The 22,175-nt window shown below is 41.3% G+C and overlaps 1 protein-coding gene across 1 annotated transcript in view; it reads left to right on the top strand.

Annotated features, from left to right (window-relative positions):
- stpg2 (sperm-tail PG-rich repeat containing 2) overlaps nucleotides 1-22,175 on the top strand; it is a gene marked incomplete at both ends in the record, with an annotated part of 43,204 nt that overhangs the window by 10,310 nt on the left and 10,719 nt on the right. The window contains 2 exons of the mRNA XM_071521975.1: nucleotides 3,186-3,349; nucleotides 3,729-3,821. Of these exons, the coding sequence (XP_071378076.1) occupies nucleotides 3,186-3,349; nucleotides 3,729-3,821 (257 nt within the window). The remainder of the gene's footprint in view (nucleotides 1-3,185; nucleotides 3,350-3,728; nucleotides 3,822-22,175) is intronic.

Below are 22,175 nucleotides of genomic sequence, written 5' to 3'. Positions count from 1 at the left end.
AAAGCTCTGCCTGGAGCGCTTCTTGTGAGGAGAAATAAAAAAACGGATCACCAAAACGTCATCTGACGTTAGCTGAGTAGCTGGCAAGCTAACCAGCTGGTTAGCACTTCTAACAGGAAAGCAAATGCTTACCAGATATTCCCAGTACACGTCTACACACAACTTCATTCGCACCTAGTAACAACAGCAATATGGATACATTTGACCTTAATTATGAACGGTCGCCCAAGGTGGAAGATTGGGAAAAAAGTAAGCTGCAATCGTCTGTGCTAACCTCAAAGTAGCTAGCTTAGCTAGCTTGCAGTCGGAAAACAGTTTACCTGTTGCTTGGCAACACTTGGTAGTACAATCCTGAGGGAACTGTTTTTGTTGGCGGAGACAAATAACAGACAAAAATCATCTGTTATCTCAAATTACTTTTAAAAAAACACTATTATTACTTGATGAATAGCTTTGTTTATACAGCTGTTGCATAAAAGCAATATCACATGAGAGGGAGTGCTGTTGTGCTGGATATCAGCACGGCTGTGATTCGGTCGTAGGCACGAGGCCGAGTGCCGCAGATAATCACAGCCGTGCTGATATCCAGTACAACAGCACGACCTTGAGTGTTAAATACCTGTACCCTTTATGACCTCACTGGTACCAGATATTGGCACCAGATATCGGATACCAGTATTTGTAACTGATATTTGTATTCGACAGCAGTTTGGGGTCTGATGAGTAGATTGCAGGGCTGAGTTCTATTCCCTTTCATTTCAATCAACCAGTGTATTTTCTTAAAAATTCAATTTTTTAGCCTGAGATGATTGGCATATTCAATCTAACAGGCAATAATCAAGAATGAATGCTCAATTGTAGCTTCTATTAACAGTTTGAATTGAAAGGGAATTGACTTTAGCCGTGGTGTGACTGTGCAGTTTGTGTGTGTGTGTGTGTGTGTGTGTGTGTGTGTGTGTGTGTGCTTGTGTTGTTCATATATTACACTGACAGAGAATCTAGGCGAGTTGAGTGACACTAGTGCAGGTGGGAGATGTATGAGAGGGGTCAGAAGGCTATTATGGATGAAAATATATCACATACACATACAAATACACACACACACACACACACACACACACACACACACACACACACACACAGACATTTATATTACTACATTTTCCAGGTAATGCCTAATCCTGGCCCCTAACCTGGAACTAACCTTGACAGTAAAATTCCCTTTTCAAAGAGAGCAGCAGAAAAATGGCCTCTCTTTTTAGGCGATTTTCCTCATCTTTCTAATCTTGTGAGGATATTTATTGCTCCCAAGGATAGAAGACTGCATGCACACACTGAGCAGACTGTGTGTGCAAGATTAATTTATGGACTGCAGTGAGGATATATATTTTTTGACCTGCTGACAGTCTATCATCTAGAAATACAGCTTGCACACACACACACACACACACACACAAATGTTTGACTAGGACCTGGCCCATGTATGATATTCCAAGACCAACAAACTCCTAGAGAACCACTGCCTGCAATGCCTACTCTCAATCCCAGTGGCTCTCAATGGAACTAGATAGCTGCAGGTTTTCCTTCAAGCCGTCTAATCAGGGACTGATTTCCACCTGGGACGGCAGGTGAATGCAGTTAACTGCAATTAACTACCTGGCAGGATAGAAAACCAGCAGTACTCACAGTCCTGAGAACCAGGATTTAGAATCACTCCATTAGAGCCTAGGTACTCTATTCCGGTCCTCAAGGGCCAGCGTCCTGCAGGTTTTTGTTCCTTTCTGATCGTTAATGAGCCACACATGCTGTCAGGTAGATACAGACCAGGTGTCGCTCATTAACTGTCAGCGAGGAACAAAAACCTGCAGGACACCGGCCCTCGAGGACCGGAATAGAGTACTTAGGAATTACAGGATATCTCAACTTTGATAATGATTCACCTAGTAATGTCTCCATATCCGTATGCCAGCATGCCTTGGAAAAATAACCCCTGGCTTGATATACTAATTGTCAAATACAATTGAGAATGGTTCATGAGCTTGCCAAGATCCCCAAAGAAATTTTATGACATCCTAATTTGATCATAATATTACTTAAACAAATACAAGCAATATGAAAGCTACTGTCAGGAAAATCCAGCAGATGGAGGCTGTAGCAGCCCATCCAACATCCACTGTGATCATTATGCCTAAACCCAAAGTAGAAGTTTTTGCTGTGTTTGATCCCCATGGTAATTATGAAAGCAGACATTTGTCAGGCTGTTGTTTTTGTTTTGTTTTGTTTTGTTTTTTTTACCAGTGTGACATAAAATAGACTATCTAATTTGTAATTGCAGGATAGTTTAACCCGGCCAAATTCAATTCAGTGTCCTGCAGACTTCTGGTTCTCCCTGGCAGTTAATACCAGTTGTGGCTCAATAACTACCAGGGAGGAACAAAAACCTGCTGGACTCCGGCCCTCGAGAAACAGAGCTGTGGACCCCTGGCATTATGTTTTCATCAGAATCATCCAGTATGTAATTCATGCTTTTGTCCACTTGAGGGATCTGTTCATCACACAATGTGTTCCATAGCATTAGCTTATAACTTATTTATACATAAGGATAAATTGCAAATTAGGACGACAGAAACTTTCCTTGGGGTCTTAGCAAGCTAGGTGAGCCATTCTTCAGTGTATGTGAGAATACTGTTATCAAGCCTGCATGGGGTTGGGCTGTTTTTCCAAGGCAAGCGTTTACACATGCAGACGTGGAGACGTTACCGAGGAGACAACAATCAAAGTGGTGACATCCGCTAATGCATATACACATGAATGCCTCCATATTAAATGTAGTGTAGTGTATTGTAGGTGTAGCACAGGCGTCATTTGCACTCTAAGCCAATGCCATGTGAACGCTACATGTACATTACACCTAAATGAAAGACGCGATGCCAACGCTACACCTACGCTACATGTGTCTTAACGCCTGTGTCTCTATATAAATTCAGTGGAATAATCTTAGAGGTTAGGTCAGATCTTACAGGTATTGGGTCTGATGCAAAGTAGGTGTTGCAGGTACTCTAGAACACAGTCAGTCTTGGACCATTATATCCCAGGACAGTAATAAGAAGGTTTATGTAGAAGCATACTGTACACACACACACACACACACACAGTGATCCCCCCTCTCTTCTGTCTTTGTCTAGGTCCGGGGTCTTATAATGTGTTTGACCATGGTTTAGCCCAGGAGAGCTTTAAAAAGGCCTTTCTAGGGAGTACCAGGAAGGGAGGCTTCGGCTCCACTGCTCAACGCACCTCTGTCTTCCACAACAAGGAAGAGATACAGGCCCCTTGTCCTGGACAGTATGAGGTAGGGACATCCATCCATCATTTCTTTCTTTCTCTCTCTCTCTCTCTCTCTCTCTCTCTCTCTCTCTCTCTCTCTCTCTCTCTCTCTCTCGCTCTCTCTCTCTCTCTCTCTCTCTCTCACTCTCTCACTCTCACTCTCTCTCTCTCTCCCCCTCTCCCTCTCCCTTTCCCTCTATTCAGGCTATATGCCACCCTAGCCCGTTTAATCAACTCAAAGCTAGAGATATGACTATGTCTTGGCATTATTTTAGCTGGAATATAAAGCTGTGTTATTACAGTGCTCATATACTGGAACCACACAGAAAACTTCAATATCCTCACATTGGCGTGTGTGTCTGTGTGTGTGTTTGTTTGTGTGTATGCTGTATGCATGTGTTCAGGTAGAAAAGAAGACAGAGGAGCTTTATAAAAAGCAGCACACGGCAGCGTTCAAATCAGCCACAGAACGGCTGGCGTCATCATTGCTGGCTAAAGTAAGTCTCCCTCTCTCTCTCTCTCTACACTCCCTGTCTCTTTGTCTCCACGTCTCTCCCTCAATCCTCTTTCCTATCCCCACACCAACAAGTTTCTGTGTTCTAGCTGTTGAAACCTGCTGAACATTAGATTCTCAGAGGAAGCAAACACCGTTACCTGCCAAATTTTTACTCACCAAGGGTCCTGTTTCCAGCAATTCATTGTTTTGGAACCTCCCTCCTCTTTTGACTGCTTCTTTTCTTCCTTCCTCTTGCCCCTAATCCTCATTTTGCTGAATGCCGCAGCATCACAAAACAGGACACAATATTAATTCAGAAAAATTAATTTCTCGCTACTTTCTCAGCAAATTGCCCTGCCTCCATCCTGAACTGATTTTAATGTAAAACCCTACACAGTGCAGGGTGAATGGTTGAGGCACAGTTTTCAGATAGTTGTACTTTACCTACCCGACTCTTTCCACCTTTATTTATACCTTCATTTCGCTGTATTCCAAAGCAATTATTTACCTTATTTATGAAAAAAGCTACAGTTTATTTTTTAACCGATTACAAATGTTTAGCATATAAGACATGACATCAATTCATGCAAAGGATGAACTTTACAGCTTTGAATCTGTCCAAAGTAATCGGAAGCAATCAGGGAATAAGTAACAAGACTACCTAAGGAAGTTAATACTGTGTATTTAATATGACTTTAAGTACATTTTATATAGACTACTTAAAGAGGCATTTTGAATAAGGGATTTATTTTACAGAGAGCGCAATTCTATTAAGGTATTTCTGTATTTACTCAAGTCAAAATTGGTGTACGTCTTCAGCCACTGGGCATCTTTCTTAAGGCAATGATACACTAGAGAGCCTCATAGAGAGCCTCATTTATCTAAACCTCAGAACCAAAACAGGTTTCACTGGATAGTGTTGTTTAAATGTATACTGACTCATTCAGGGCAACTTCGCAGCAACACCCAAATCATATCCTGAATATCAACTGCATTTGTAAAAGTGTTGAAAATGGCACATCTTCAAAGTCGATTGGGTGCTCAGTGTAGAATTATGGAGTTTTAACTATCTTTAACATTCTTACACCTTCACTGACATCAAAGAATCAAATGTGCTTTGAGTGAATCAGTTTGGAACTGCTTGCTATGAGATCATAACAGCATAGCCAAAGGGAACACTGAAAATACTATAAATTCAGTGAGTGCCATTACACTTATCTTTGCCCACCATGCCATATTGAAGTGAAATTGTGACTTGCAATTTTCTACGCCTGTGTGTCTTCTGATTACACCCAGTTCTAAATTTGAATGTTCTAGAAATAGTTTTCAAAATCCATGTCTATAGAACACTAAAACACTAATGTGATGTTTATACCTATAGTTGATGTTAATGTCAACAAATAAATAATAGCTACGGTGACTATGTTCTGCTAAAAAGAAGTGACTATGTTCTGCTTTTGAAAATGATATTTCTTTGCCCTATATGACATGGGAAATGGTGTTTGCCTGCATACTAATAATGTGCTAAAGTGGTCTAAAAACAAATACACAGAAGCAGCATTTTTGAGGACAGCTGGATGTGAGCGTTAGCAAATGAATCTTAGTGACTGTAATATTACAAAAATGTTCTAGGAGAAAATTATGGAAATTTCCTGCTAAAGTGTATAGCACAGCATTTTAATAATCAAGATACATAATTTGTATTTTCAAGTACCCCTTTGGGTACCAGATGTTTTTTACTCTGATTAACTCTAAAGGTTATAAGTGTTATCTGAATCTTGTGTTAAAGGTGTTTACCACTGAACTATAACATTGCAAGCCATGCCCTTCTCTAGAAAGAGAGAGGTTAACTGCTGCTGCAAGGCCCGTACCTCTGGGAAATGTCGTTTTTTGGTTAAAGTCTTGGTGTTTATGAGAAAAAACACTTGTCATAGTGATGCTACACAAGTTAGAAAACAGTTACAAAAGCTCTTCTAGGTGCTGAAGTTTCACACATGCTCAGTGGTTCTCAATCTTGGTCCTTGGGACCCAGAGTTTTGCTGGTTTTCATTTTTAGCTGGACCGCAACAGCGGGGCCAGCTCTATAAACGTGAATGTCTGTCACTGACTGACTGAGTGATGAAGTTACACCGACCATTGGTCGGCCGTGGCACGTGGCACATCATAGGATCACAGAGCCAGAAATTTAAGTTTTGTTTTCTCCGCTGAGATCGGGAGCCTGTTTCTCTAACTTAAGCTAACTGAAGCTTAAGTAGAATCTATACAATTATATCATATCGGCGTTTATTTCGATGCATATGCGCAAGCTCAGTCCACCTGACAGCCCTCTGTTCTGTCAGCGGAGAGAGAGACACAGACAAGCATGGAGGTTTCATCACGCTGAGGGCTTACTGCCGACGCTTCCCGGAGTTTCCCGGGGACATGGTTCTGGCCAGTGCCGATAGCTGGGCGCCGATTTGTTCCTGGTGATCCGACTGAGATTTTGGCGGGGGTCAGTATGGATGTATGGACTGTTATTCTGTATACGGTATTAAAGGAATAGTTCACCCAAAAATTCTGTCATCATCTACTCACCCTCATGCCAGTTGAAACACAGGTGAAGTTTGTCCATATAACACACAGGGAGGTTGCCAGCACAACTCCATAGCAGCCTTCTCCAAAACATCTGAAGTCAGTGGGGACCAGTTCTTCAGAGTTCCAAAAAGACCTACAGTATATTTACACCATAATTTAGTGCAAATCTTAACTACAGCTGATTGATTTGCAACAAATAATGGTGTATACAGTAGGTCTTTCTATTCACAGTGTGATTGTTTGGCTGTTTTTGTTTTGGAACTCTAAAAAACAGGTCCCCATTGACTTCAGTTGTTTTGGAGAAGACTGCTACCAAGTGGTGCTGGCAACCTCCCTGTGTGTTATATGGACTAACAAATTTCACCTGTGTTCCATTTGGCATGAGGGTGAGTAGATGATGACAGAATTTTCATTTTTGGGTGAACTATTCCTTTAACAGTCTACAGCATTGCACCATTAAACCATTGGTCGGCCGTGGCACGTGGCACACCCATACACGGTCCAGCCATATACTAGGTTCTAACTTAGTCTTGTTTCATCTAATCAGGGACTGATTTACAACTGGAACGCAAGATGAATTCAATTAAGTACCTGGGAGGGTAGAAAACCAGCAATAGGACTCAGAGCTGGATGGAAAAATCAGTAAATCATATAGCATCAGTAACCAGCATAATGCTGCAATCCATTGGAAGTCAGAAGTTGATAGTTGGTATTACCTGAATTTCCGACTCAGAACTCGGACTTGAAGGACCGTTCTGTTGCACTGTTCCGTGTCGGAAGTCATTTTTCTCTGAGTTCCAAGTACAATGAAATGCAGCATAATAATAATGAGATACTCTTTTCACTTGCTCCCCTTTGCATTTAGGTCAGAGGTCAGGGTCAGCTGCAGAGCAGAGCTGCCCCTAGAGCTGGGAGGGATTCAGTGTCTTTCTCAGAGACTCTTCAGAGCTGTGAGGGATTCAGTGTCTTTCTCAGAGACCCTTCAGAGCTATGAGGGATTCAGTGTCTTTCTCAGAGTCTCCTCAGCAGGGCACCCTGTCCCCAGCATAGTTGGAAAAGTATTGTTATAAAAGCGCTTACGTTCCATTACAGGGGAAAAGCCCTGAATTTCAACATTGACGTGTTATCTTATGACCTAAACTGGTCTAAAGACAAAGATGGATAGTAAAGAACAATGAGTGGAAAAGAGAGGATGCTTTCTCGGAAGTCATATGTGTCTCCAACTAACACTACCGTGGTTAGGCATTAAATTCTCTATAGCTGAATGGGAATGATAGATCAATGGGTATTGCATGGTTAGGAGTTCCATTGCCACTAGGGTCAGCCATGTTACAGTGTCAATAATTGCACTCATAGTATTTTGTAAGGCAGTTTGGACAAGGAAGAGAAAAATGCTATCCGCACACTTCTGTCAGATGCAGAAGCACTATTTATTCAGCTAAGCTTTCGGTCAATGGCCCTTCATCAGAGCATCAAGGCAAGTAAGGCAGTTTGAACAAAAGCATTCACCAAATTGCGTGTATTTATATATTTATATTACAGCTATTGTTACATTGTTCATGCATTCCATTCTGCTAATGTGTATCAGCTCACATTTTGCTGCAGATCACAAATGAACTTCATTGACGATGATGAGATTCATTAGAAAAGTGACAGTGTTCCATTAAGGATTCTGGTGCTGATCGCCTCTTTAATAGTCTCTTCCTCATGCATCTGTTTCAAGTTTTTGTTGTCTTTACGTGACATTGGCTCCATGCTGTTTTTTTGTTTATCAAGCCAGTGTGTTGTGCTGATTTATGATCTTGCGCAAGCAGAATCCTAGGTTTGATAAATCATAATGTAGACAGTAGAAAATCTTGACAGCTTTACACTGCACACTCCCCATAATGCCTGCTTGTTTTATCCTACTATGCACTGCATAATGGCTATAGATTGGATGAACACAGGTGGTTGAGATTTGCTGGTTTAAATTATCAGTGATAAACTCTGACTATATATCCATCAAACTGGGCAAATCAATACTTAACAATAGCTTTGAAAGTATTACCTTCTTGAGGAATAGTTGATTTATTTATTTTTTTACTTCTCAAGTCCTCGAGCGGTATCCAAAGAGGGAACAGTATCAGCAAGACGAGCAAACTCAAGTGCTCTCCAAGTTAGAACATTTTAATATTTTCTCCAGGTCTGGCACCAGTGTGTATATTAAAACAACACTTATCAGCAAAGTGTCACAGCCAGCGGTTCAGCAGAAGAAAATGTTGATAAGTGTTAGCGAGGAAAATGAATTATCACGAGAGTTATGATGGCATTTGCTCCTATGGGCTGCTTTCACTCACATGTCGTAAAATGGCGGCCACAAGTTGACCACAGGACTGTGACATTGAGTGAGAGCACAAACCGGTCAAAGGATATCTCACTCGTTTAACTTTTCTATCCCTTCATCCCTCTTTTCTGCTTTCGCTTCCAATCTCCTGCTCTCGCTCTCTCTCATGTCCTTCCAACTTCCAAACCTTCCTCCATTCCATTCTTACCAATTTTTACTCCCCTCTTCCCCCCCTGCTGCTCTCTTCTTCCTTGCCTCTCACTCTTTCACTCACTTCCTCCTCTCTTCCCCTCTCTCATCTCTCTCTTCCTCTATCTGTCCCTTTCTCTTTCCCTCCCTTTCTTGCTCTTTCTGTCTTTGTGGGTAGTACCTCTCAGTCCTCTGTGGAGAAGAAGATCTGAGGGCACTTGTAATGGCTCCATGCAGTGCCTCCTTTATGACCAGTTAATGAAAAATCACCCTGGGACGTCCTAGCTTTAGCAGTTAGCCACATGCTGCGCTACAGCCTTGGCTGTATCCCTGGTAACGGTCTCCCACAGGGACGGATATTAAAAGTGTCTAATCAGGAAACAATCATGATCATGAGCAGAGAATAAGACGAGAAAAAAAAAAAGAAACGAGAAAGCAGGGAGGCAGAACGTATGCCTTTATTAGCCGTTTTATGTTTGGAAGTTTATATCTTCTGTGCTTTGACTTAAAAGCTTCATCTAGCAGAGAAGGTCAACACTTTGTTTGAAAAATGATTCACACTGTGTGGCTTCTGAAGTCAGAAATATAAAAGAAGTACAATGTCAAATGAAATGATAGAAGCTGTCTTGTCTGGTGCATAAAACACTCTAGAGAAAATTGTTATCTGTCTTACAAAGGATATTTATTACTTTCTTTCCTCTGTCTTCACTATTAAATGCCGTGCCTTTTATTTTTCAGATCTCGTTATTTTTCAGTATCTGTCCATGTTGCACAACAGCTTCAGTTTATTCAGATGCAGTTTATGATCATTTATTCTGTTGATGCTATGAATGTCAAATCTGTCTTCTCCAAAATGCAGTCTATCAGGATTTGATTGCCAAACAATGGTCAAATACATACTGAATAATTCAAATGGTATGATTTATTGAGGTTGATTTTTCTTATCTTGTGATGTGTCCTCATTCAAGTGATGCTTAAATGTCTGACAGTGTAAATCAAACACACCTCAAGTAGTTCAAATATTTGAAGCTATAGTCAAATCTATATTTTAGCTATGTCTGGATCTGATAGGAGTTGATTGCCTGTCTATGTGGAACAAAGAATCAGCCAGATTGTTAAAGAATGACAGATGTGAAAGGAGAGAGAGATGGTGAGAGGAGGGCATATCTTAGATGACAGAACTTGCTTTTCTTTTCTCTCCTCTCTAATCCGATGCTCCATTACACTATTGTTTCTCCTAATCCCCACCCTCGTTCCTCCTGTCTCCTCCTTCTCCTATCCTTCTCCTCTCCTCCCTCCTGTCTCTGTCATCTTCTCCTTGCCATCCCTGTTTCTTTCCTCATCCCTTTTTATCTCCTCCTCTCCTTCTCCTCCCTTCTCCTCTCCTTCTCCTCTGTGGCCAACACCTCCTGATAATGACCTTTCTGTTACGGAGGTCGTGGAATAGCTGGAGGCGCTGCTGCGAGTGAATGAGTGTGGAATCTAATTTGGACCAATGTTTTGCCCCGAGGCAGTGGAATTCCTCTGCTGCAGATCAGTGAAATATTGCCCCGTCCCTGCGAGCGACAGGGAGAGAGGTTTGAGTGGGCGGGTTGTCCGCCTGTCAATGATTGCTAATAAGTTTCTGTCTGTCGTCACCTCTGTCAATTTCAATCTCCCTCGTCGCCAATGATGTCGAGATGAATGGTGTTTTTTAATGGATGGTTATACTGAGCGTCTCGGTGTGAAGAGGGCTGGGGCAAGGTGAGAATGAGGGGTTGTCAGTCGCGAGGTCATTGGTTCAATAATGAGGTGCTGTCAATAGCTGTGATATGGGTTCAGTTATATAGTATGTAAAAGTGAACAAGTGTTTAACTTTTCTAACTTTTTGTAGCAGTGGTGGTTGGGGGTTATTTTGGTTTTGGTTCCCGTTCGTGTTTTGGTTCCAGCTGTGGTCCCACTGCCGGTTGATGCACTACTGTTTGTAGTTTTGGTCCAGTACTACTACTGTAGTACTGTTGTTTAGGCAGCAGGGTGGCCTAGTGGTTAAAGACACCGTCCTTGAACTGGACGCCTGGACGACCCGTGTTCAGATTTCCTTGAGCAAGTCACTGAATCCCTACCAGCTGCAGGACTGCTGGTGTGTAGCTGATCCTGCGCTCTAACCTCACTGGAGGAGGGAAGGAGAATTTACCTACTGGGATTTACTAATCTGCAATCTGCCTTGCATTGCTCAGTTAAACTTAGCCTTAACACAAACATACTGATGATAACATGCTCTGGCAATTATTTGTTTTTGAAAAATGTTCTTATTATAAATTAACAATACAATTAATATTTTTTGTCAGTGATATAGGTCCAATTACATCTGTAAATACATTTTATTCTGATACAAAATTAGGCAAATAGGCAGTAATAAGGTCCTGATTTCAAGCAGACAGGTCGACTGTTGGCATCAAAGACTCTGGGCTCCATGCAAGTCATTTCAAACTAATGTGAGCCGAGATAACCCAGCAATAATGTCTCTGCCAGTCAAATAAATTTCAGTTTATCTGTACTAATATCTGTTGCACAACACTTCATCATTCTCCTTCCTCAGTGTAACTGGCTTGATAGAATGAGACAGGCAATATTAAAACATGGCTTTTATTACATGTGCTGGTGTTTGGAAGCAAGACTCATAATGCACGGACGAGTGTAAAAATAATATTAATAAAAACAAATAGCAAAAAGGAGAAACTTCACAGCTTGAGACCATCCTTATCTTGGCAACACTCTAGTTGTTGCTTGTAGAAGTAATATGCTGTCTTGGTTCTCCATTCCAATCACAACAAAAGAAAATGATTATTTTCTTCTTGTCACTCATTGTACACCTATACCTCTACACCTGTTACCAGGCCCGAGAAGTAATAGGGTACATGTGCCAGGATTACAGTGATATGATGGTAAAACATGTTAATTGTAATCTGCTGCAGTTACTGGGGCAAACACAACAACAACAAAACAAAGCAAAGTCTATTAAAAAAGTTAAGTTATTACTTATTGGTTTGGGCTATTTAGAAAGATTTTTTAGTTTGAGAAGCAACAGGCTTTCTAATTGTGAGACTAGCCTCATGATGTACAACTTGAAAGCGGTCACTCAGTTCAAATTCACTGGCATAAAATGACCATTTAATTTTGTCTTTGGCATTTTGGAGGTAATATAATCCAGAAGTAAACAGAACTGTTTGAGTAACTGAATAGGGGTAATCAGTAATTTGTAATGGTTTGCATTTTCCACCCCTGTTATTACACACAAAGCTCCTATTCAATAGCCATTGTGTTACATTCCTGGTTATCAGACACAGATAGACTATTAACAAGCACTGACACAATCAAGGAAAATGTCATTAAAGTCGGTGGCAAGTGGAAAAACACCATATTCACCTCACAGAAAAACACCACAACAGGGTTTTGAGAGAGAGAGAGAGAGAGAGAGAGAGAAAAAGTTGAGGAGAAAGCAACAGATGAAGGTAGAAATAGAGAGCAGTAGGAGGGAGGGAGGGAAAGACAAAGAGAATGAGAGAGAGCCTGCGTGTATAATGTGTAATTATCTATCCGATTAGCTCTGGTTGAGATAATTAGAGTGTTTGCTAAACATACATTTATCGAACTGGAGAGCAGCATTGATCCCCCCCCCCATCCCCCCCGCTCTGCAGAGGCAGAATGAACAGAACAACAGAAATCCAGGAGGAGAAATTATACTAAAAGTGAGGAGAGAGAGAGAAAGAGAGAGAGAGAGAGAGATAGAGAGAGGCAGTGTTTGCTGTCTATGGCTCTGGATGGAGAAAGATGATAAATAGATAAATACTAAGTGAGAGTCAAACAGACAGAGAGCGTGACAGTTACACAGAAGACAATGCCATGGGCAAGAGATTCTTGAAGTATCTGAAATAGGAAAATATGCAATGGCCCAGGGTTTTGTCACATATTGACTTTTTGTCTCTGTGTTTCATTGCATTTTTATGATATATCCATGGACAGCTAATGGCATGTCGTGCCGCAGCCTCTATTTATGGGAGACAAGGGAATCGGGTGACGAAAGAAAGGAACAAAAACAGGAAAATGGAGTTATAGATCTGATATGGATTTTACTGTCAGCTGTCAGGGCAATGATGATGATGTGAGGCCCTGTGAGAATGCAGGCGCACACACACTCATGCACGTGCACATGCTCATACACAGAAAGCACTTCACACAAAACGCACCCATACACGCAGATACACATCACCGAAATACACAACATACACTAATATACAGAAAGCACGCACACATGCATGCAAACACGCACATACTGATATGCTTATGAGTGCATAAATACACACACACACACACACACACACACACACGCGCGCGTGCGCAATAAAGTGACCCTCCCACGAGAAGACGCGCTTAGTGACACTTCCACCCTGAGGCTTCAGACACAGTTACACTCCCATCATGTTCTACTCAATATTCTCTTGAACAATTCATAAGAGTGATAGATGGAAAGATTTGAAGAGGGGAAAGAGGGAGGGAAGGGAAGAATGGAGGGAGGGAGAGAGGAATCTTCCGGTGAAAGAGTGGCGGCAGCGACAGTCACATCCAGCAGCTGTACTGACTGGTGTTTCTGACAAGAGACCTTCACTCCATTTTTCTTTCTTTTTTATTTCTCCTTCATTTTATTTTCTCATTCAAAAACAAATGATCAGTAGTGGTTAGTCAGTCGTTCTGCCTATGCATGGCTGTCTGTCTGTTGGCTTGCCTATTGACCCTCTAGCCTCTCTGCCTGTCTGTCCATTTGCCTTTTGACTTGAATTAACTTAAATTTAAGCAAAAGGTTAAACTGCTGTGCTCCACTAACAGAAAAAACACCTTCAGCAGCACAACTTGGACTCTTTCATCTCTGTGATTCCTTCCAGTCATCTCCATCGTGTTTTTGATGTCTATCCATGCAATATAGTTGCCAGTCTGTTGCAATAATACAGTAGTTGCTAGCCCAGGTATATGATGTGATCAGATCTACTTACATCAAATCAGTTGGTATCACATACTGCGATCTCCTCTGTTGTAAACGGAAGTACATGCCTGAAATATTCATACAGAAGAAATACACAAAACAATATTCCAGTTACATTCCAAGTACAATAATAAAAAAAACAAAAAAAAAACAATTATGAATGCATCATAATTGGTCTACACAAATTGTCTTTTTTTTTTTTTTAATTTAATTTAATTTTAGTTTAGTTTTATTTGGTGCTTGTACAATGATGTTCAAGTATGATGTCTTTCTTTCTTTCTTTCTTTCTTTCTTTCTTTCTTTCTTTCTCATTGTTGTCTAAAGATAAACAACAACGAATAAACAGTGCCTTGTACCTCAGTACCCACCTCCCCTGACACACACACACACACACACACACACACACACACACACACACACACACACACACACACACACACACGTTATCTGTGTATCTCTTTGAATCAAGTTAGTCTATAGATTGCTGCCCTTTTTTCAATTAAATGAGGCTAACTAATTCATCTAGACCTTCTTAGATCTTCTTGCCCAGCCGCACTCCTACGCATCCTGTTTCTACTGCCCATCATTATTTAATTACATTATATTTCATCCTAATTTTTATTTAAGCATATTCATGGCTTGGTTTTCAGATTTAACAAGGGGAACACCTGGGGTGGTGAAGCTGTGTTTTTTCCTCATTTTCCCCCCTTAAGTAAAGGAAGAAAGCATGTTGTAACTTGTGCTAACAATGTGGATGCTACAACCTTTCATCCCCCCTCACACCACCTCCCTGCATTCTCTTTCAGCTGATCTGCCCACACATCGTTTTAACTGTATTTGATGGTCTGTACATTTTTTGCGGTTGCTCCATGTGTCGTCTTGTCTTTGATCCCAGTGCAGATGATTGTGGCCCATTAAAACAAATGGAAACTAGCAGGTCCTGATGGCTCAACAGACTCAGACCCACACCTTACACTCACTACATTGTGAGTCCAAATCTGTTTTTCGAGCTACTGTTCCAAGACATCCCCTCTCCCTCTCCTCCATTTCTGTCAATCTCTATACATGCTGTCCATGTATGCTGTCCAGCTGGAGTATCCAGCTTCAAGTCCCTCTGTTGGCAAGTGCTTGTCCTGCTGAGGTGTCCTTGAGCAAGACACTGAATCCCCATCAGCTTCAGGGACACAGCTCTGTAGACACTGAACACACTTAATGAAGTGATAAATTGGTGAGTCGTCTTTGCGACAGTGGCGTAAAACACTACCAGTAAGGGGATCAAGGGGTCGCCAAAGTCATCAAGTTTCAAAGTCTACTGGTGGTAGCTTTAAAAAAACCCCAAAAGACTCCAACATATTCTTTTGAAGGCCTAAAGGCTTACAGCTGAAACATGTTAACCTGATGTAGCCAAATAAAGAAGAATGGCAAACTTGAGGTCAAGTGTTGCTTTTTTAAAAATATTTTAAAAGAAGTCCCTCTGTAGTTTAATGCTGTAGCAGAGCACCCAACCAAGAGGCTACACAAGGAAGCGCACCTGTTATGTTTTATTTTGTCCTAATGATGTCAGTAAATCTTTAGTACATGTCTAGCCCAGTGGACGACTTCTAATTTAACAAGGAGGCGGTGAGCAGGTAAATCATTATTATCCCTCACACTTTCTCCTAAGATCTAATCTTAACAAGGTATGGTGCATCTAACAATTTCTGCTTACATATGGAATGTCATTCCACTCAGTCCCTTCTCAAATCACCCCTTGTATTACCAAAACGGCCCATTTTCCCCATTAAAGTAAGTAGAGGTGTCTGAACCAAGTGAACCTAAAGCTCCTGGCTCAGTGCTTTAGCCGAAATCTCCCCAGTGTCTCCCTCTGTTCCCTCCCTCCACTTGTAGCCGTATTATTTAAGGACTATTTTGGACCAGCGTCTGGTCAGTTATGCTTCTCTCTCTGGGCCACTTTCTTTTTCCTTTCCTGCTTTTCTTTTCAAATAAATTCATTGTGGATTGCTGTCCATTAAATGATGTGTGAGTCTCTGACTACTCTCAAAACAAAACCCTATAGTTATCTTGTTTTCTTTATCTCCCCTCCACTCTTTCTGTCTCCATCTCACTTGCCTCTCTCTCTCTCTCTCTCTCTCTCTCTCTCTCTCTCTCTCTCTCTCTCTCTCTCTCTCTCTCTCTCTCTCTCTCTCTCTCTCTCTCTGGCTTGCCCATTATTAGGACATTTTCTCCACCATTCTCTCTTTTCAATTTAGTCTCTAATCCACATGCTTTGCTGGATCTAATGGAAGTCTGGTGCTCAGATCCTATAGCTGTCTGATCATCTGAGAGGGGGGGGGGGTGTAGAGAGAGAGAAAGGGAAAAAGAGAGCAGGAAGGAGGGAGATATAGAGGAAGAAGAGAGAGACAGTGAGAGGGGAGAACAAGACAAAGAGAGAAAGAGAATGTAAAATAACTAGGAGAGAGAAAGAGATAGCAAATGATTACAGCCCTGTCGCATGGCAGTTATTGAAATAATGTGCACTGGCTTCAGAAGCTCTGTGCAGACGTTTGAGCAGGAAAATGCATTACACATGAAGTGCATGAAGTGCCTTAGAGGATGATTTGTTGGGTTGGTCAGATCATTAGAAACCCAGGGTGCTGGTTCAAGACCCACATGCTTTTCAAAAACTTTTCAAAAAGAGCACCGTGAGAAAGATCTAGATTTTTTTCTGACACTCAAACGTCTAACCATGTTAACCAAAGTGTCTTTCTTTCCTGCCCTCAACCTAACCTATCCAAAGTAACCGTTTTAGCCTGAACCCAGAGGTGGGGACCTGAGTCACATGACTTGGGTTCTGGTGACTTGGGATTTGACTTTGACTTGTACTTTGATGACTTGAAAAGGTTTCTAAAGTCTTGACAGAAGATCTTGTGTTTGTGTAAATGACTTGGATTGAAAGTGATGAGATTTGTTCCACCAGACGACTGAATTTAAATTCCGTTTAATGAATTTGTATGGAATTATTGAATTTATTGAAGCTGAAACTGATTGTAGATTATCATGCTCTTACCAAGTTTTTATCCTATTAAAACCATATTGCATTGAAAAGTATAAGATATTTAGTTTTCTTTAAGATAATAAATTGACACTGGACTTGATTTGTTCTGACTTGACTTGGTGTTCTACATTTAGACTTAGACTTTGACTTTGACTTGAGACTTGACTTGAGCCTCAAAACTTGAGACTGACAAATTTGACTTGGTCATACCTCTAATTTTTTTTATTTTTACCTAAATCTAACTGTAATACACTGTATTATTGAAAAATAGAATTGCCACCAGTGGGAAAAAAACAAAACAAAACTCACCCCATCTGCCACATGAGAAGGATACAATTAAAATTTAGAATTAAAAAAGTAGTTGTATTTCAACACGACTATATCACACAGTATCGAACATGTTAGCATCACCCCGCTGAACTCACAGTGACCCCAGCTGGCTCAAACACTTTATCTAGGTCAACAGGCAGCGCTCTGGCTGAGGGTCAGCAGCCACAGGCTGGCACTTTGTATTCAACACTTGCCTTTGGCCTGGCTCAAACCGTGAATTCTCCGCTCGCCAACACCATGTGACCAAGAACGCTGACTACACACATATTTTTTCTGATATACCATTTGAACATCAGCCAATTCAAATAGGACATGGGACAACATGGGACTGTGTTTTATACCAAGAAGATATTATCATGTGACGTGAAATACAGTTAAATGATGCATAGCTTTCTGTAAACATTCTAAGAAAACGATGAGTGCAAATAATACAGGAATGGAGGGAAAAAGAGACAGAGCCAGGAAAGAGAAAAGAAGTATTGATTAGTAGAACCTGCGTCCTTCTATAGTGAAAGATGCTATAGGACGATGAATGCTCTCGCTTTTGTCTCAGTGGATGTTTGTGCAGCTGATCACAGAACAAAATGAAAATGCTAACAGGCTCAAGCACATAATCTGTTTGTGTGTGTGTGTGTTTGTGTAGACGGATGGAATGATTTTAAGAGAGAGAAATTGTGAATTTATATGCTACTATATTCAAGAACAGTGAATCGTTAGCGACCACAGAGAGACAGAAAGTGTGAGAGAGCAAACAGTGATTTAGACTTTCTGTTGCGCTCGTGAGCTAGCGTGGGTTTAAACTCCGTCTCTTTATGTCAGCGCTCCAATGTCACAACACACGCTTTGTTCTGTTTGACAACAGTGAGGCACATGCATATGCAGGGATTAATAGCTAAAGGAAATAATGAGATTTTTTTTTATAGCAGAAGTACATAATTTCAAAATATGTTTCCATTTATGAAGATGCCGTGGGGAGGTGGGGGTGGAAAGTTAGAGAAAAGAGAACCGAGAGAGAAAGACGACACGATGTAGAGAACAAAAGGAGCGTGTCAGAGACAGGAATAAATGGGAAAAGCGAAGATACACGCATGAGCGATAGAGGAAAACAACAGGAATGAGAGAATAGAAAAAGAGGGAGTCTTAAATGTGTGTTGGGGCACAGATGGAGAACTTGTCTGTGTAGCACTTTCAGATTTTATGATGTGTGGATGCTCTCTAAGTTATCGCTTGGAGGAAAAGATCACATACGCTCAGTGAAAGTCTTTTTCTCTCTTTCCTTCTCTCCTTGTCTCTGCCTGTCTCGCTGTGAAGCCCTGGTTATTGTTACCTCCCTGCTGTCTTGCTGTTATAAAACAAGTCAACTGCAAAACAACCCTTCCTCAAAAACAGCTTCTGCAACTCAGAGTAAAAGGCATTTTACAAGTTAGGGTGGATAAACGCTGCGAGATTTCTTGCACATTCCCCAAACTGCTGTGCTAGCCGTTGTAGAAGCCATTCTATCATGCACCTATGCTGCATTAGTACAGTATACAGTGGTAGCCAAGGGAGAAGTCCTCCATCATACACCTAATTTGCATTAGGACTGTAGCAGGTAATGCATTTTATGACTCTGCTGACACCATAGTGCTGTGGTAGCACAATGTTGTTGTAATTAAGAGAATCGTTGAACAAAATATTTAATTCATCTCTTGACTTCCTGGTATCACCAAGCTTCTTCCTAGTATGTGGATATACAGCGCACCAGCCTCCAGTTGGTCCATGCCTGTTTGACTTCTACCGTACTGCCTGGTGTATGAGTGCACACGGGATTTCCTTTATGCATGGATGTTGGGGTCTGTGCTGCCTGAACAGTGGATACCATAATTCCTCTAAGCAGTCCACATTGCAAAAACGAAGAAAGACACAAACAAACAGCTGTTATAGACATGTTCCTCCTGAGCACCTAAAAAGTGTGACTTACATGCTATCTAACAGTATTCACATCTATAATTCAACACAGCGTTGCTGTGGGGAGCATGGTAGCTGTGAGAGAACTTCTGACAGAATACCTATGCTTTCAGTTTTGCCATTTTATGTCGGCAGTAGGATTAAAAAAAGGACTAAAAAGGAACACCAAGTGGCAGCAGATGGGAGTTGTGAAATCAATCGAGTGCAAAGGACTTCAGTGTTTTTCCATTCTTAGGCTCGCTGCTCTCTTAAAAAAGGTTGTCATGTTCAACACATCGTGACTGCAGTTGGGAACAACAGATCTCACTCTCACTTTTCAACCCAAAGTGTATTAATGGAAACACATGCTGTGTAAACATGCTGGTGATAACACATCTCACAAGGTAGTGTGCCAAACTACGTGCAAAAATGTGCTGAAAATAATGATTTGAGATTTGAAAGAGCTTCCATGTGGAGCCACCATGTAATTACTTCGCTTATGTCTCCCTGACTCGTTACATTACTTTTACCCTAACACGTAATAGTGTAGACCTAAGCCCACATTACCAGCAGAAGTAGCCTAAATAATGACAGACAAAATCTTTCTTTTATAGTTTTTAATAAAGATACAGACTACAGCATTAAATTCCGACTTTCCGAGTCGTATTTACCACTTTGTTGGCTCGTTCATGTGTGCTCTACTCGTAATAACGATATTTCCAACATGACTTGAAGGAAGGATAAGATGAGAGGAATCTTTTGATAGATATATACACCAATAAAGAGGTAAAAAGGCTAAAGAATGTAATGCAAGTAACATCATATCTGTTAGATCAGTAACTGTATGTGATTACTGGAACTGGAACAGTAATGCCTTACTTTACTCTGTTACAGGGAAAAGTAATGCGATTGAATGTATTACTTTGTCACTCCCAACACTGGTCACCATACACTGTCTTTGTTGCTTTGAATGAGCATTTTTTTATTTTCTTTTTCTCTCTCAAAAGCCAACACCTTACCAATTCCTCCTCAGAATTGCCTGGAAATTCTCCTTTTCATGTCTCCGTCTCTCTCTTTGTCTCTCTCTCTCTCTCTGTCTCCAATCGCCCAAATAGAGGAAAATAGTATGGGGAAAAAACTCAAATGAAGAAATATAGTCAGCTATTGGCTTTTATACTTGAGGTAATATGAGATATATTTTTGATAAATGAAGCCTTTCAGTTACACCTTTTCAATCTGGTGTCAGATTCATGTATCTTCAGCCTTGTGCCCTCTCTGTCAAATTTCATTTGTATCGACTCGCTTTTTGAAAAACCCTCAGTTGTGTGTGAGAGACTGTATCTCATTTGTATGTATTTGTCTGAGAATAATGGAATCGTCAGCAGATAGCCGTGGACCTGTGACACTGACCGGAATAGAGAGCAGGTTTTAAACAGATTAAAAAGTTATTCCCCAGTTGTAGATTAGGTTATAGAGAAAAGAGAAAGTGAGATATGACCGACCCTGGTCCTTTAATTTGAGATTCCGTATGTCTGTGATGAGGGTTCAGTTTTTCTTCTCCTGTCACTTTTCTCAACTTCATTTCTTTCATTCCTTTTTATCTCTCCGGTTTATCTCCTTTTCCCCTCTTCATCCCATCTCCCTCTGATTTTTTCCATCTCCACCTTTCTGCCATCTGTATCTCTTGTCATTTTCATTCTGTCTTTTCTTTGTTCTTGTCTTTCAGTCTTTCTCTCTCTTTCAGTCTCTCTCTCTCTCTCTCTCTCCCTCCATCTCCACTTTTGCTCCACTCCCCATCTGTATGGAGCAGTCACATGCGGTAGGCAGCTGTGTCCGGTGTGTATATGTGTGTGTGTGTGTGCATGTGTACATGTACATTTCTCTGTCCAAGTATGGGCGCCAGCTGTGCGCATGAAAGCTTCCACTTATGGCCAGCAGCTGTGTGTATAGTGTGTTTGTGCGCGTGCAGGTGTGTGCCTATACCCATTTATTGCAGCAGCTGTGTGTGTTGCGTGTGTTTGGGTGTGGACAGCTGTTTGGTAGCAGGTGATGATTTGAGAAGCCAGACAGACAACCACCCAGGCAGGCAGGGGGCCAGGGGGACATCAGGGAGAGCCTTGCCCAGCAAGATGTAAGGGAGCTTGGGCGTTTACTCAGCCAGGCCCTCTGTACTCCTGGACCTCTGCTGGATGTCTGGTGGTTTCGGAGGGCCCCAGCTGTGGGTGTCAGTGTTTATACAGGACTGTCATACTGCCAAACTCCACAGACGGCTTACTTAGTTCTGCATATATCAGATGGAAGGAGACAGATGAGACTGAGGCTGGTAGAAAAGATCTAAGTTCAGACTCACTGTGGTACAGATCTAAACTTCTCATAGCTGTCTGAACGAGGAGAAACCACATCGAACGGTATTCCTCCGCACTCTTGTTCCACGAAAGGTTAAAAGTCAGATTTTCTGTTCCTGTGTGCATGTTACTGCCGCCTGAGAAAGATGTAGAGAAAAGAGGGAAAGTGAGACTGTGAGATGAGAGAGGGAGGGATAGGAAAGGGACAGGTGAACAGATGAGAGAGAAAGAGGAAGGAAGTGAGACAGATGAAAGGGAGAGGGAGAGAATGTATTGGAGAAAAAAAGGGGAGGCAGGAAAGACATATGACTGAGATATAAAGGAAACGAAGGAGGAAAGAAGCCATAGGAAGGGTGTGAAGGAGGAGATACAGTATATATATTCTTTAAAATGGTGTTTGAAAATGGGAGTGAAGGAGGAAGAAGAGAAGACAATGGAGCAGTAGTCAGAGAAAAAGATGCACAGAGAAGAAAAAATAAAAGAAGGAAAGAAAGAAAAAAGAGAAAGAAATACAATAATCAGTAAACAACGCTAGGATAAAAATGAAGAAAAGAAAGAGAGAAAGAAAGACAGGAGTAAAAAACACAGAAGCGAACCTTCCCTGTCAGCAAATTGTG

The sequence above is a fragment of the Centroberyx affinis genome, unplaced genomic scaffold (assembly GCF_046629955.1).
Source record: "Centroberyx affinis isolate AG114_WGS23_722 - 3 ecotype Tasmania unplaced genomic scaffold, CSIRO-AGI_Caff_v1 ptg000947l_1, whole genome shotgun sequence".
Taxonomy (NCBI): domain Eukaryota; kingdom Metazoa; phylum Chordata; class Actinopteri; order Beryciformes; family Berycidae; genus Centroberyx; species Centroberyx affinis.
This window is presented reverse-complemented; position numbering and strand designations above follow the sequence as displayed.